This window comes from Impatiens glandulifera, chromosome 6 (genome assembly GCF_907164915.1).
Source record: "Impatiens glandulifera chromosome 6, dImpGla2.1, whole genome shotgun sequence".
Taxonomy (NCBI): Eukaryota; Viridiplantae; Streptophyta; class Magnoliopsida; order Ericales; family Balsaminaceae; genus Impatiens; species Impatiens glandulifera.
The window spans coordinates 43,186,639-43,204,638 of NC_061867.1; the positions used below are offsets into that span (position 1 = coordinate 43,186,639).

At 30.4% G+C, this 18,000-nt stretch overlaps 2 protein-coding genes across 2 annotated transcripts; both read right to left on the reverse strand.

Moving 5' to 3' along the window:
• Positions 1-502: 502 nt before the first annotated feature.
• Positions 503-5,953, reverse strand: LOC124941989. The gene is made up of 6 exons (XM_047482391.1): positions 5,796-5,953; positions 5,650-5,720; positions 2,533-2,581; positions 1,944-2,050; positions 1,386-1,468; positions 503-872 (listed from the first exon to the last, which is right to left on the reverse strand). The coding sequence occupies exons 1-6, from the start codon at positions 5,842-5,844 to the stop codon at positions 698-700; spliced, it is 534 nt and encodes a 177-aa protein (XP_047338347.1). The 5' UTR covers positions 5,845-5,953; the 3' UTR covers positions 503-697.
• A 2,979-nt stretch (positions 5,954-8,932) lies between these two features.
• Positions 8,933-17,415, reverse strand: LOC124943651 (UPF0426 protein At1g28150, chloroplastic). Its single transcript, XM_047484129.1, has 4 exons — positions 17,337-17,415; positions 15,620-15,678; positions 11,512-11,652; positions 8,933-9,162 (listed from the first exon to the last, which is right to left on the reverse strand). The coding sequence occupies exons 1-4, from the start codon at positions 17,413-17,415 to the stop codon at positions 8,974-8,976; spliced, it is 468 nt and encodes a 155-aa protein (XP_047340085.1). The 3' UTR covers positions 8,933-8,973.
• Between the last annotated feature and the right edge of the window lie 585 nt (positions 17,416-18,000).

Genomic DNA, 18,000 nt, shown 5'->3' on the forward strand with positions numbered 1-18,000 from the left:
ATACACATCTCCATAGTACTAAATTTTTATTTGATTGATGAAATATTTTATTCTATACAAATTGCGATTTTATAAACTTAAAAAAATAAACTCTTACCATTTTAAATACACAATTATAAAATTTATAAATTATTTTGATTTTATTATTGTATAAATAAATTTATATTTATCTATTCAAAAGAAAATTTTATTACAAAATCATATCATTAATTATATAAATATATATATTTATTATTATTATTAAAATTAATTTTTAATTTTATATAATAAAACTAATATATAACTGATATTCTTTTTAAAATAAAATTCATACAATTTTAAATAAATTTTCAATTTTACTAATACATAGTAAGCTATAACTCACCATATACAAAATCCTACTACCTAATTTATATTTATAGATATTATAAAGATTTATAAAACTAATTTATAAATTATTATGATAGTTTAGACAATCCTAATAAATAATTTTTTTCTAGCATCAAACCTCAATAATAATAAGAAAGAGAACAAAATGGCTACAACAATAAGATCTACATGAACAAGTCCAAAAGACAAAACAATAAACAAATATATCACATCAGATATTCTCTGTCAAATTCTCTATCTCTTTTCTCTAGTGTCTAGTTTGTCATTGCATCAATTAAGAAAGATTCTTCTATTATCTCAATAGATCAAACAAACAAACAAAATGCAATCAATCTTCTTCTTCATCTGAACCATAAGCTACAAGTAAATTTTTCATAGGGTTCTTAGCTTCAGTATTGTCAATTTGCGGTTCTTGTGTTATTGCGACTGAATCTGATGTGTCGGTTGTAACCCGCTGTCTCTTAGGTTTCACCTCCACTACCTTCTTCAGCAAATATTGCTGTCTTTTCACAGGAAGAATCCCATTTAGTAAAAATAGATTATTAGTTAGTTAATTGAGTAAAAAATGATGTATAACTTCAACACTACTTAACAATCATATCTTTTACCACTAAACTAAGTTAAGTTTTTAAATCCGGCCTTGTTCGGTTGGGATTTTTTAAATAATCTCAACCTAATCAAACAACATTTAACTCTCTTTTCTCAATTCATTAACTAAAATGCTAAAATACCATCTATTTTATTTTTTTCATTATATATTATTACCATTTAAGTCTTCTTACCAAAAAAAAAACTTGAATAACCCTATACCAAACAAGGCCTTGGCTGTATCATAAATCTAACTAAAAATATAAATGTATCTACATCTGTTGCATCATACATCCATACTTTTTATACCAAATTTAATTGCTGGATTCATGTCAAAAAATTATTTATCGAATTGTCATAGATAACCAGAATCAAAGGTGTTTTTACTAAAAACAACTATGAGAGAAGAAGGAAAAGGGGAGAAATACCTGATACCACTCTTTGGTTTAGGCTCCACACGAAGTGATAGCGGAATAGATGCTGGGGAAGAATCCGCTACAGTTGCAGCTCTGTGTTTAATGGTTAAGGGAAATATGGAGAATAACAGATTCATTACAAAATACATAAAACATCTCAATAATTAACATATATGATAACAATATAAGGGATTTTTAATTTTCCTTTTTTAGGTTGAAGTGGATCAAAATAGAGTCATCAAACCACAAATAGACCCATCAAAGTCTTCTTTTTTCAGGCCTTAAACATGAATCTAATTTTCATCCCAGGATCTTGTTTGATCTTGGGTTATTTGATTTTCAAATAACATTGTTTTAAGGATATAAATATATATATGTATATGCAAAATATAAATTATGTTGATGTTTTAGTTGATTGGATAATGAGTTATTTGGAATTAATCCTAAATAACCGAAATCAAACCAGGCTAGATTTTCTAATGTAATTATGTACAAGGCATCAACATAAAGTTAGCAAGACTTTCACTTGAAATCAAAGAACAATCGGAAATTTAAAGCATAAAAGGATATCTTAAATGCAGCAAATGCACGTTTCTCAGTATGACGTAGAAGACGCTCAGCGTCATCCTCAGCTTCCATTTGTTCCTTCAGATAAAGTAGATCATCACTGTCCAATGCTGCATGCATAAACTCATATCATTAGATTGGCATGAAAATACATTTGTATGCTAATGGGATGTTTTGATATCAAATTATTTCATGTCGATCATATAATCCGAAAAAATCTACATTTTTATGCTTGTGAAAAATCAGAATGATCTAAAAGATAATCTGAATCATGATCATACAAATTCTTTATATCAAATGAAGCAAAAATAATTACTGGATACTTTGGATTATAATTTAGAAAACAATTTGTATACCAAATGAAGCGTCAAAATTTAAACTATAATCTGTATCATGATCCAAAATTGTAAGCTTATACAAAAATCAAGTAGATGGTGATTGTGACAAAATATTACAAGTCATCTCCAATATAATCTTAATAGACATGCAAGAGGGAAAGAATGTGGCTAGAAGGCTGACAAATGATCAGCACTAGCTTTCAAACGTAATAGAGGAATAAATTTAAAAAAAAAAAATGAGAAGGAAATCATACCGCCTCGCCCATGAAGATATCCACCTCTTTCACCTGCAACATCTTGCATCTTCGCGCATCAACCACCCCAAATGAGAAGCCAAAGTCCCTGCGGGGCTTGTTATCAGAAAACTCAAACTACTCTAACAGAAAATGAGAAATCAATCTCTTAATACATATCATAGTGACTACATATTGGGGTCTATTTTTTGCTCACATTTTTTTATATTGAAAATTTACATTTATTAGGGTTGCTAAAAATAACAATGATCTAAAAAAATAATTTGGACTATTATTCATAAAATAATTTATACCAAATGAAAACAAAAAACACACAATAATTTGAATCAAGAGTAGAAATAATCTTTATACTAAATAAGACAAAAAATCACACTTATGTATCTAAATCACTATTCCAAAATAATTTAAATCATAATCAAGAAAACAATCTAATACCAAACCAAAAAAAGAACTACTCTTGTGAGAGAGATGGTTACAAGAATATGAATTCCCAAATAAGTTCATTTTTTTTACGCATCCTATTCAATCAAGATAAATGGTTACAAAATACCAATTCCCAAATAAGCTCATTTTCAGTCATCTTATTCAATCAAAAGCTAACACGCCCTCCCCGTCACCCTAATATGGAACAACTTTCTAGTTCATATATATTTATCAAGATATGTAGTATGACTCACTGCCTTATTTAACTGTTTTGTCAACAAAAATAGAAGAGGCCATTTTCCATCTTTTCAAAAAATGTGAAGAAACAGTAGATACAACTTTGCGTCCCCAGGGGTTATTTTGACATTTGACTATCACTTTGGGTTGCTAAAGCCCCTTATCAAGGCCGAAGCCAGTTGGATAATTGGAGATGACCGTAGCAAGGCCATTCAGATTAGAAAAGAGAAATGGAGTTTTGGAAGATTGTACACCTTCAGACGACATTAACAACAGACCTAAGTCTATGTAATTATGGGTTCCTAAGGATAAAGGTAAGAACTAAATCTATGTAATGATGGGTTCCTAAGGATAAAGGTAAGAAGTCAAGTAGTCAACGGAAAATCACTCCCTTCATCCGAAATTGAAAGATTTTTTTTTCGGTATTAGACTATATAATGACTTTCATTAGTGTGAAAGAAAATGAGATATCAAATAAAAAACGAAGTTGAAACGTTGTCCCATATTGGAACACTTAGCAAAAGAAATGGCTTTATAAAGGATAACACATTATAAGAGAGTAAAAATGAATAGCCAAAAGGATCTCTCGTATGCTTACGCACGGGATGCAAATTTCAAACTTGTTTTGAACTGAAAAGACATGACTTTTGTACGTATAGATGTTTGGAACAATTTTGATTTCTTGTGTACAAATTATTGATATAGTTAGTCTTGTTCATTATACAATGTGTACAGCGAAAACACAACCACCAAAGAATTGTGACAATCTCTTGTTCATAATTACAAAACCGAATATGTGGGGACTGAAGATAAGTGTTGGACAGCTTTGAGATACAAAATGTTATATTCAAAACCGGTCATCAAACAAGTTCGAGAACTCCAAGTTATACTGCACAAATTTCATGTCAAGGATATGATATTACGATAAACATTTCAAGTGGCGATTATTATTAAGAAGTAGCCACCAGTTTAGAATGATTTTAAGAACTATCTTAAGCACAAGTGAAAGAGATAAATGTAGAAGAACTTATTATTCGTCTTCTTATTGAAGAAGAAAACATAAGTAGCCTCAGAAAAAAAGTTTAGTCAACATGTGTCTAAAGCGAATGTTGTCGAACACGGGAAAGACAAAGAAATATGATTTTCTTTTTGTCAAAAATCAAAAGCTAGCTCTCAAAATGGAATTTCTAAGGAATTCACGCGCAAATGATAGAATTGTAATGGTATGGGCCATGAGTTACAAAGCTTTTGATTGTAAAAGACAAAGAGAGTTTGTGAAGTTAATATAGCTCATGATGGGTCAAATATAGATCTTTGCATTGTGATGTCTAATTAATACATATAAACCTTTAAGAATTAAAGAATTGTGAGAAACAATTTAACTTAAGTTATATAACTTTTGTCTACAACCAAATTCTTTCGAAACATACAACTTATTGTCTTGAATAAATCCTAAGTCCTTAACATCTATGAATTGAATTTCTTATTAAGAGTTTCTCACAATTCTTGAATGTCTACAAATATTCTTTTATAGAGCAAATATGTCATATATCTCCTGTATCAATCTACTATTCTTGTGGAACAGAATCCACCAAGTTTACCTCAGATATATCTCTAGTATCAATCTACTATTCTTGTTGAACAGACAATTCTTAAAATCATTCCATGTCAATGACCACTTCTCCATAATAGAAGTCACTTAAAAGGTTTCTCATTGATAGTCACTAGCACGAAGAATCAACGATCGCAATAAATTGTTTATGTTAACTATTTAAAGTGCATGTTAACGAGAGCATTGACAAGATGGAAGAATTGTCTTTTTGAGATGAAATGAAGAAAAGAAAGAGATACAGATGACAAATCAAAAAAGAAAAGAAAGTGATTTACAATTTTAAAATAGAGAAGCAGATTTACAATTTTGGAAGCAAGATAAAAAAATGTAAAGACAAATCTCTTCCACAAAATGTTATAAGCCTTTCAAGTAAATTTAGACAATTATGAAGATAATGTGATGGATTACCAAGGGCTTTTGAATTGATGATTTCAAATTGAATCATAATCAAGGAACTGACTTGGTTTCCCCCCAATTTAGACATCAAGATTGGTTTTTATTTGTTGTATGTTCTATAGGAATCATGTTGGATTATCTACTGAATCTTCCACTTAGTCCTCATTTTAAATTTTGTTTCTTTCCACATTCAGATGTTGTACTTATAATTTCTTATAGATATACAAGCCTTTTAATTAAAAGAACAAAACTACTGAAAACATGAAGTGCTAGAAAGCTTTTAATCATGTCGTCTTTTAAGCAAACTATAAGAACATCTTGGAAACCAAGCTATTTGACTAGATAGGTATCTCTCTTTCACTCTCGTCAATGAAACTTCAAGAAATGATAGATGAAATTCATAAAGCTTAGAGAGAGGGAGAGGGAGATGGAAGAAGAGATTCGCTAACCTTGGCGACCATACGTTGGAAAGTGATGTCTTCATCGTCTACTCTACCCTTACCTTTACCCGATTTCCTATCTGCAAATCGTGATGAATCAGTAACCTAGTTTGCAGAATGATCGAATATGAATACACATATATGCGAAATCAAACCTTTTGGATCCGTCAGATTTGTGTATTCTCGAACTTCTCTTCCAGCCATGCGATTTTCGCCTTCTTGGATAAAGCTCAAGAACTGGATCTCTTCAAAAACAAAGCGGCAAAGACAAACGAAAAAGCGTAACGAAGAAGAATCATAAATACGACATCTCTCTCTATATATATATATATGGGCTGATCGGTATTGGATTTGGATGGGCTTATTGGAAAATTAAGAGAAAAATTCATAACATAAGTACTTTAATTATCTCAAAATTTTAACTTTTGTATGTTTTTGTTATTTAGGTCTATTATAAGTTTTGGATTTTTTTTATTTTTTCTTAGGGAAGCAAATATATAACAAAAGAAAAAATAAATATGCAATATCATTCACATATAAAAATTTACTTGATGTATGAAACCAATAAAATGATTGTCTAACCTGGTTATGACATATACTTTAATATAAGACTATTCAGTGAAAATCTTATTAAATTTATATTACAAATGTGTGAATATTGTGATAAAGTACTCTTCAATTCAAATTAAATTAACAAGCACATTATTATAGATTTAATTTATATATATATATATATATATATATATATATATATATATATATATATATATATATATATATATATATATATATATATATATAAAATAAAATTTCCTTACACCCCATCACCATATCCTCATATCAAATTTGTTATACAAATAAAAAATTCTTAAACCAAATTAATTTTGTTATACAAATAAACTATTCTTAAAACAATGAAGTATAAAAACAAATAAATAGGGAAGAACATCAGATGGTTTCCCAAAGTAACCTTGTTTGGTGTTCACTTTCTCAAACTAACCTAGTTTGTCCATTCATTTCCAAACTAACCTAATTTACTATTCAAACTCAGTTTTATTTATTTATTTATTTTACATTTAAAATTTATTATATATAAAGTTTATATTTTGATATATATTTTAAATTATTATTTAGATAAACTAAATTATTTATATTTTGATATATAATTTAAATTTGATTATTTTTTATAAATTTGATTATTTATATTTTAATATATATATATATATATATATATTTACATTTCAATTATTATTTATATATATAATAAATATTTCCTTTAGTATTCTAATAAATAATTGATAAATACTAATAAATTTAAAATATTTTAACTATAATAATATAATAATTATATATTCATAAAAACGTTTTTAAATTTATCAATTATTTATTAAATATAATAACATTTTTAATTAATATTTTAACCCTAAAAATATGATAATCTTGTTATTATATTTAATAAATAATTGATAAATTTAATTCATCAATTTATTAAAATTATTTAATATTTATTACACTATATAAATAATAATTGAAATGTAAATATATATTAAAATATAAATAATCAAATTTATAAAAAAATAATTATATTTAAATTATATATCAAAATATAAATAATCTAATTTATAAAAATAATAATTTAAAATATATATATATCAAAATATAAATAATTTAGTTTATCTAAATAATAATTTAAAATATATATTAAAATATAAACTTTATATATAATAAATTTTAAATGTAAAATAAATAAATAAATAAAACTGAATTTAAAATAGTAAACTAGGTTAGTTTAGGAATAAATGAACAAATTAAGTTAGTTTGAGAGAGTGAACTCCAAATAAGGTTACTTTGGAAAACCGTACAAGAACATCTCCAACCGAACGCTATTCTTAAACCTAAAATGAGATTTCACCTCCAACCAAACCAAACCAAACCAAACCAAACCAAACCAAGGCATACGTATACTCAAAATGAGTTTCTCCATTTTCTCTCTCCAAAGCACTATATGCGTTCATATAGTAGATAATCGAATAAAATAAAATTATTTACATTCTATCCTTAAACTTTTATTTACTTAATTTTATATATTAAACTTTTTATATAATTAATTTATATAAATTATTTATATTTTAGTTTGTATATTAAACTTTTTTATATAATTAATTTATATAAATTATTTATATTTTAGTTTGTTTATATTTATATTTTTAACCTATATTTTATATTAAACTTATTTATATAATTTAATTTTTATATAATTTTTTTATATAATATTTTTTATATAACATAAATTTATAATAATGTTAAAAAAAATTATAATAATATTAAAAAATATATAATTAATTAATTTATTTATATTTTAATTTGTTTTGAATTTTTATAGTTAATTTACAATTAAATTTGAAATAATTGGATAATATTATAATATGATGTGTAATTTATAAGTTTGTAAAATATATGGGATAATATTAAAAAATTATAAAAGTTGAGGTAAAGAAGAATATTATAAGAATATATTTTTGGGTTTGAGAATTAGTTTTTCGGTTGAAAAATGATTACGATTTGATGTGATATTTACACCAAAATGAGTTTGAAAATGAGTTTTTTGTTGGAGATGTCCTGAGTGATAAAAAAAAAATTAACACAATTCTAATATAGCTGAGTCGCTCGATCAAAGTTCGATTCGAGTTCCGTCAAAATCGAATTCGAGCCGAGTTCATTTAAGATTTGAGTCGAATTCGAACTTAGGTAATACTTGTTTGATGGCTCGTCGAACTTTTTCGAATCTAATTAATTACTTTTTATTATATTTTATAATCAAAATTTGAAACATAACCAGAAGACTGTCGAGCCTGTGGTTATATAATCGATTTTGATTTTTTTTAATATAAGAAATTAATATTTAAATTCGAGCCTAAAGTTATTTGATTGAGCCAAGTTCGATAATATTGAAAGCTTGATCGAGCCATTAAAAAATGAGTCGAACCAAACTTGAGTCAGGACTAATTCGAGCTTGACTCGTTTAAGCCCCTAATTAAATTCGCCAACGTTTTGAGATTTTTTACAGAAGTATTTGTCAAATCCATAACTCATCTCTTCAATTAGTCAACTTCTTTGCATTTCATGGACAACATTCTTTCTAACTTAAACTATTTTGACAAGGTTTATACATTAATATATATAAATATATAATAAGTCGAGAGAGTTCGAATTAAAATCGAAACAGGCTTTAATGTTGTGCCTACAATCAATTTATTATGTTTAACTATATATAACTATATATATATATATATATATATATGGAGGATAGAAGAAGCATGAGAACAATGAGTCTCACTCAATCTCTATCTGTTGGGGGCTGTTTTCTTGTTCTTCTTGGTTTGGTCCATCAACATTATTAGCATTGTTTTCTTTAATTCCAGAAGCTTCTGTAGTTTTAGCAACCCATTCCCTTAGAGGCTCTTCATTCAAGTCAAGTCTCAAAAGACCAGCAAATATTCCTCCCATAAATGCCACCGGCTCCTGAAATAACAACCAAATTCCTTATCCATACATCACCCAAATAACCAACAGTCGTGATCACAAAGAAACTCTTTGGATTTCAACCCATCTGGGTAGTTCGAGTGGCAAAGGTGATTCTCACTTGTTTAAAGGAGGTCATGATTGTGGGAGGTTTGCAAAGAATTTGAAAAGATAAGATTTTTAATATATTTGGGGACGATAAACTTTTACAAGAGAAAACAATTTGTAAAAAATAAGTAAGTAAATGAAAATATAACTTCATAATAAGCATTTTGTTGTGAAGACAAACCACTTCGAATATTATTGGAAATTATAAGTGTGTTGTGGAATAGCCCTAGGTTGATAATTGATATTTCTAGTTTCCTTTTGCTAATGTACAATGTGTATTATAAAGGTAATAATCTTTTAATGTAGTATTTGTATTAGGCTAGTAAATACTATTAATAGTTAGAGTTAATGGGTGGAAATAAGAAGAAACAAAAATTATAATAATATGGACAATGTAAGAAAAATAATATAATTTTTTTTTTTGAATTTGGGAAGCTAGTATGCCTCCTTCGTCATAACCCCAACTTCAACTTAACGCGTTCTTAGTTGGAATCAAACTCGTGACCTTTGATCTCTTAGGTAGTAAGACTCTTGCTACTTTAACTACCCTATTGGGTTAAGAAACATAAATGTAATTGATTGAATTTAAATTAAAAACTCACTAAGTTAGCTCAAGAGAAAAGAGTGATTCCTAAGAGACTACAGATCACGAGTTCGATTCCCACTTAGAACGCCTTAAGTTGGAGTGGATGTCATCTTCCATTCACAAAAAAAAAAAAAAAAAATTAAAGAATCATATTTTCTCATCTATGCATTATCTCTTGGCCTCTCACACATTTCTCTTAGTAGGTTGATAAAGTTAGTGATGAAATATATTCAAGCTATTTCATTTCCTATTCAAAATAATTCATACTTACTATTTATAAGCTACTAATTACCATACTACACTTACACTACTACTAATTACATAAGGTAAATGTTAATAGGTTTAGAGTTTAGTCAGGATGACTATTGAGAATATTATTTCAGTGTGTTATTTTCTATTTTAGTAGCTTGTTTTATTAATGTAAGAGTTTGACCATTGCCAACTCATTTGGATTCTTGTGTAGTGTCGTATTATATAAGGACCCGTACTATAAATGATTATGCATATTTTGATTCCCGGAATGGATACTCTTGCCTCTCATCACTAAATTCTCTCTAAATTCTCATCTTCCTTGCTTTATTCTTGACCTAATTTTGACCATACTACTAATATATCCTACTTCTAGGAAGAAGTCATCACCGCCTTCAATTTTGGTAGAAGAATTTGGAATATGATACAAGCAAATGAAGAGAATGTGACATTGTAGAAACACCACCCAATTCTTAGGGAGAACGATTTCTAAAGGAGGGAGAAATGATACGTATACTAAGGAAACTAGTAAATATTATTAGATATGGTGTAATGTAGTGTATTAAGGTAATAAATATTTTATAGGTAATTAGTGTTGGTTAGCAAAGTTAGAAATAAGGCCTATAAATAGTAGGGAAAAGTGTATAAAAATATATGGGATGCATTTGAAGGAATACTTCATATCTTCTCACCTATGGGATCTTTCTAGGTCTCTCATCTTCATTCCCTAGACTTCAAGAGGGAATCAAATTTGAGATCTTAACCGCTTAAGTCCAATACTCTTACCACTTAAGCTACCCAGCTCAGGGTGAGTATCCTCATTCCCTAACTTCTCCTCTAGTTTCTATCTAATACTCATCTATGGCTTAAAGGACAATTGTGCCATCCATAATTCTATTTTGTCAAATAAAGCTTCCTCTGCAACAGTTTGAATTACCCCTATTTTCTTCTTGCTAAAATCATCATTAGGTATATTTCCAATGAGCAAAGTCAATGAGACAAAACTTTCATATACCTTTTAAGTCAAATTTATGCAGGTATAAAATTACCAACTTTCAGAGAAGAACACATGGTTCTCAAATTAAGAGTATTCAACACAATAGCTATAACTATGTACAGAAGATAGATCCTACATAAAAAGTTTCAGGTGATATTAGCCTATTAGGTCTGTGTGAAGTCTAGGCCCTGCAATCTTAAATTGTTATGGATGAATTGAACCCTAACATATACTGCTACAAGGAGGAATTGAACTCAAATATAAATTGATTATCAGTTTTCTCCTATGGAATCAAGTCAAGAAGATCGAGAAAATACATCATTATTCACAACCGTATTACAAAATCAGTATAATCACAACAAAAATCAAAACCCTAATCAATCTCAACTTCAACAATCAACAGGGTTACCTTAAGAGCTTCATTGAGAATCGGCTTATCTGGGAGATTAAAGAAAGAAACAGTAACTAGACCACGTCGAGGTTTAGAAAAGCAGGAAGAAGACGGCGACGATGACGACGGTGGTTTTACAGTGAATGGTCTCGATTTACACTGTGTGCAAATTCAAGGATTACATAAGATGAATGGAATAGAATGTAATTGAAATTAAGAAGAAATTGAAGCAAGATAATCAAATTGAAGAATCAAATGGATTGAATAAGACATAAGAGAGGTTAAGAGAGAGAGAGAGAGAAAGAGCTCACCCAAGAACAATTTGCAGAAGAGAAACTAAGGACCGACATCTTGCTCCGGTTGGTGAGGAGCTGAGAGGATCAGATTTATTATGATATATTTTTGAACAAAATTACAACAAATATGTCCTTTAACTTAGGTTTAATGTTCATTTTAGACTTTTAGTCATTCAATTAAAACAATCACAAAATTATCATTTAAGCAATACTTTACTAATACTTTACTAGGGGGAATTTGAGCAAATGACAATGAAGAATGCCTTAAATGCAAAAAGTGTTTGCGCTTAAAAAAAACGCTAGTGACACCTTTTACTGTTTTTGGACGATTTTGCCCATATCGCGAGATGTCCTCAATCGCGAGACGAAAACCGACAATCGCGAGACGCAATCGGCATTCGCGAGACGCAATCGGCATTCGCGAGACGCAACCGGCAATCGCGAAATGAAAAAAAAATTGAAAAAATAAAATAAAATTTTGCGTGGTTGCGTGACGCAACTGAGGCATTTTCGTCAAAAAAAAGTGTCACCAGCGCATTTTAATTTATGCGCTGGCACTTTTCGCATTTAAGACATTCTTTAGTGTCATTTCATCAAATTTCCCACTAAGGGAGGGTTTATACGAGGAAAGGGTTTTTTTGAATTTTCTTCTAAAAATCTTTATTTCATATAAAATTATGAAAAAAACTAATTTAAAAACTAATTCACCCTTTGAGTTTAGAATATGGTTTAGGCGAGAGAATGATGACTTAAAAGTGATAATAAAATTAGAAGGTAGTTTTGATATTTAAATGAATAAAATTATTGATTAAACTGTTGATATAATGTTTGAATTTTAGAATAAAAACTAGGATTTATCCTAATAACCAAATATCAAGCCAGCCCTAACTCAACTACAATGAATATATAGAAAGAAAAAAGTTTTATTTTCAACAAAAAAAAGTTAATAATTTATAGTCACGATTATCTTTTAAATCAAAAATAATTTAGGAATATTTATTTGGTTAGGAATATAAAAGAAAATAACTTTGAAGTTTAAATATAAAAAAGAGTTAAAAAATTTTGAAAATAAATTTTATTAGTTAAAGTAGGGATCACAAGTTGTATTCTACACCTATCGGATAGTGACTCATTCCTTAACCTGATTTTAATTTTACTACTCGATCTAGACCTCTCGACAGGTATCTCTATGTGTATTCGCATCCTCAATTTGTCGGGTACCCAATTTCTGACGGTATCCTATTACCCGATTAAATATATATGAGCGTAGTATATAGATGTTGAAAAAGAAAAAATATAAATAATTTTTAAACTAATAATATCAAAATAAATAAACATGGCCAGAATTACAAATTGAGGTTTCTTATTGAGTGTCAATTGCAATATCGGACCTCTTATTTAAAACCTCACAAATTGAGGCTTTCCATTGCCAATTTTTACAAAATAAGCCTCTCACTAACAGAAATGGATGTCTGTTAAAAATAAATTAGATGACATTTATATTTATAAAAGAATAAAGACACGTGGCTATACACGTGCAATTTAATTTAATTTAATAATTGTTATTATCAAACAAATTTATTCATTCAATTAAAAATAAAAATAATACATTAAGTCTTCAATACACATTCACAATAAACACGTATTCCCTCTCCAAGTAAACCTTATCTCCATTTTTCCATTCCTCCAGGTATCATCATCCTCCAAGTATCATCATCGGCGAATCGGTGCCGTAAAATCTCAGTCGCCGTCGCCGGAGTAACTCTCGACCAATCGCCCTATAACTGCAAAGCTAAACTCGAAGGTTTGCACTATAAATTTATAATCTCTACTCTGCAACTGTTTTTCTTGCTGTAGAGCTAGTTTGATAGTTTGATTCTAATAGTTTAATTTCTAGTTTGATAGTTCGAGTTTAAGGACCGAATTTTATCGCAATCATATGAAGAGATTTACTAGTTTGATAGTTCGAGTTTAGGGACCGAATTTTATCGCAATTAGATATCTCTGTGAGGACAATGCAACAATTGTGTAAGGAGCAATTGAATTGTAATCTCACTTTGTCCCTTATGAGAAGAGCCAAAGGTTTTTTATTGGAAGAAATTAAACTATCCGAATCAAACTATCAAACTAGCTCTATAGCAAGAAAAACAGTTGCGGAGTAGAGATTATAAATTTATAGTGCAGAACTTCGAGTTTAGCTTTGCAGTTATAGGGCGATTGGTCGAGAGTTACTCCGGCGACTGAGATTTTACGGCGCCGATTCGCCGATGATGATACTTGGAGGATGATGATACCTGGAGGAATGGAAAAATGGAGATAGGGTTTACCTGGAGAGGGAAGACGTATTTATTGTGAATGTGTATTGTGAGAGAAGACTTAATGTATTATTTTTATTTTTAATTGAATGAATAAATTTATTTGATAATAACAATTATTAAATAAAATTAAATTACCACGTGTATAGTCACATGTCTTTATTTTTTTATAAATATAAATGTCACCTAATTTATTTTTAACAGACATCCATTTCCGTTAGTGAGAGACCTTATTTTGTAAAAATTGGCAATGGAAAGCCCCAATTTATGAGGTTTTAAATAAGATGTCCGATATTGCAATTGACACTCAATAAGAAGCCTCAATTTGTAATTCTGGCCAAATAAACATTATGTAACTGCATAGTTATGTTGAAGTTGTTAAAAAAACTTTGTTATTAGAATAAAAAATAAATTAAAGAAAATAATGTTGAAATTTAAAACTAATTCTATTAATTAAATGAAAATGAGAATTTTGATAAATAAATTAAATATATTAATCTAAATAAATATAAATTCATACCAAATTCAAATATCATTTTTTGGTGAAATTTAATGCTAATGGATAAGATCGAATGCGAAGAGTCTACAAATGTGAAGATTCTTTGAACGACACTTGAATGTGTTGGAGAAATCGAATAATAGCACCTGTTTAGCAATTCAGAAATAAACAAGTTACAACAAGGCCTAACAATTCTTTTTCCCTTTTGTGTAATCAAATAGGCAGCCAAAACAATTGAGCATCAAACAATCAAACAATCAAAGAAACAGAGAGTAGGACACCAAGATTTTACGTAGAAACCCCAAATTAGGTAAAAACCACGGGACACTTCAGCCACTTAAATCATCCACTATATCAAATGGGTATACAATGTTGTTCAATACAAGCCTAGAGGTAATCTAATCAAAATTATCAATTAACCTCATTCTAACTTGTCATTCACATACATTATCACTAAAGATGGTTAACCAAATGGAGAAGAGATAAAGGAAATCAGAAGAAGAACATGCTGCTTCAATGGAGGAATTGCTGCTTCAATGGAGGAAGAACTGTTGGAAGAGGGAGAGAGAAAAACAACTATAAACTGCGTGTTTTTTTCCTAAATTAAATATGCTCTAATGGGCTTTATTAATTTGTTAGGCCCAACTGCCAAATGAGCTGACCCAACAAATCTCCCCTGTCAGCGCAACTTCGCGGGCTCCAATAAACCCCGCTCTCTCCCGACAATCTTCAAACTTGTCCTTAGACAAGGATTTCCTAAACATATCGGCACCATTCTCACTTGTATGAATCTTCTCCAAGTTCAGCTCTTTTGCCTCAAGAACATCACGTTTCCAATGATATCTCACATCGATGTGTTTGGATCTCGAATGAAAAGCTGAATTCTTTGAGAGATGAATGACACTTTGACTGTCGCAAAACAAAGTAAACTTCTCTTGCTTTTGGCCCAACTCTTGTAGAAATTTCTTCATCCATAATACCTCTTTACATGCCTCGGTAGCTGCAATTTACTCAACTTCTGTAGTAGACAAAGCAACACACCTTTTTAACCTTGACTGCCACGAAACAGCACCGCCTGCAAAAGTAACCAAAAAACCTGATATAGATTTTCTTGAATCAACATCACCCGCCATATCAGAATCTATAAAACCTTCCAAAATAGGAGTATCACTTCCGAAGCATAAACGTGCTTTCGAAGAGCCTCGAAGATATATATGAGAATCCACTTAACATCCAACCAATGTTCTTCTCCCGGGTTGGAGAGATACCGACTAACAACACCAACTGTGTGTGCTATGTCTGGTCTTGTACATACCATGACATAAATAAGACTACCAACTGTAGAGGCATAAGGTACATTCTTCATTTCATCTTTCTTTTTCTCACTTGTAGGGCATTGTTTAGAACTTAACTTGAAATGACCTGCAAGTGGAACTGAAACCGGTTTTGCATTTTTCATTGTAAACCTCTCAAGTACCTTCTCAATGTACTTCTCCTGTGATAGACAAAGTGTTCTATTCTTTCTATCTCTTGTGATTTCCATGCCTAGGATCTACTTCACTGAACCCAAATCCTTTATTGCAAAAGACTTGTTCAAAACCCTTTTGAGCTTCTCAATTTTCACAACATCTTGCCCAACAATTAGCATATCATCAACATAGAGTAGAAGAATAACATAATCATCAACACTGTATCTCTTGATGAAAACACAATGATCAAAAGTAGTCTTACTGTACCCATTTGCTTCCATAAAAGAGTCAAATTTCCTGTATCATTGTCTAGGTGCTTGCTTGAGCCCATACAAACTTTTCCTCAACCTGCAGACAAGATCTTCTTTACCTTTAACTTTGAAACCCTCGGGTTGTTCCATATAGATCTCTTCCTCCAAGTCACCATGGAGAAATGCAGTATTCACATCCAGTTGTTCAATTTCCAAATCTTGACTAGTAGCCAATGCTAACACAACTCTGATGGATGACCTCTTCACAATCGGTGAGAAGATCTCTTCAAAATCAATCCCCTTTTTCTGTCCAAAGCCCTTCACAACCAGTCTTGCTTTGTATCGAGGTTGTGAGCTATTCTCTTGGTGCTTCAACTTGAATACCCACTTGTTCTTCAAAGTCTTCTTTCCTTTCGGAAGTTTCACCAAGTCATAAGTCTCGTTCTTTTTCAAGGAATTTATCTCTTCTTGCATTGTCACCGACCACTTGTTCTTGTTTTCATAAGACAATACTTCTTGATAAGTTTCTGGTTCTCCCCCGTCAGTCAACATCACATACTCATTGGGAGGATACCTACTAGAAGGTTGTTGCTGCCTACCAGATCTTCTCATATGCTGATCATCAGATGGCTCTAGAGAACTATCATCATCTTGTTTAGCTTCCTCTGTTGGCTCAGCATCAACTAGAGGAGTCTTATCAACCTCAACTTGGGAATTTTCCACATCATTGGGCTGTGATTGTGGTGTACGAATCCTACCATTTTCAGGCAATTCATTCTTCGTAGACTTCGGCTTTTCTTTTTTCTCAAAGTCTTCAAAGAATACCACATCTCTACTTCTAATGAGTTTCTTGTTAACCGGATCCCAACATCGGTACCCAAATTCTCCGTGGCCATACCCAATAAAGATACACTGTCTCGTCTTGTTATCAAGCTTAGCTCTCTCATCTCGAGAAACATGAACAAACACTTTACAACCAAAAACTCTCAAGTGATCATAAGAGATGCCTTTACCTTTCCATACTCTTTCTGGAACGTCGCCATCTAAAGGACTTGAGGGTGAAAGATTTATCAGATCAACCGCTGTCTTCATTGCCTCTCCCTAAAAGGATTTTGGCAACTTAGCATGAGACAACATACACAAAATTCTCTTATTGATGGACCTGTTCATCCTCTCCGCGACTCCATTTTGTTGAGGTGTTTTTGGCACAGTCTTCAAAAGCTTGATCCCATGAATTTTACAGTATTCCACAAATGGTCCTTTGTATTCGCCACCATTGTCCGAACGAACACATTTCAACTTCTTCCCAGTTTCTCTCTCCACTTCAGCATGAAACAACTTGAAGTAATCCAATGCTTGATCCTTAGTCTTCAAGAAATATGCCCACACCTTCCTTGAGCAATCATCGATAAAAGTGATGTAATAATGAGCACCACCTAAAGTTAAGGAATCCATAGAATATATGTCTGTGTGAACCATATCTAGGATATTGGGCTTCTTAGATGAAGAGAAACTTTTGAAGGAAACTCTATGTTTCTTACCAACTAAGCAATCTGTGCATGTCTTCAAATCCGCGGACTTTAAGCCCTGAAGATCGACTGCCTTGGAGAGAACTTGCATGCCATTTTGACTTAAGTGACCAAGTCGCTTATGCCAAAGCTGTGCTGAACAGTCATT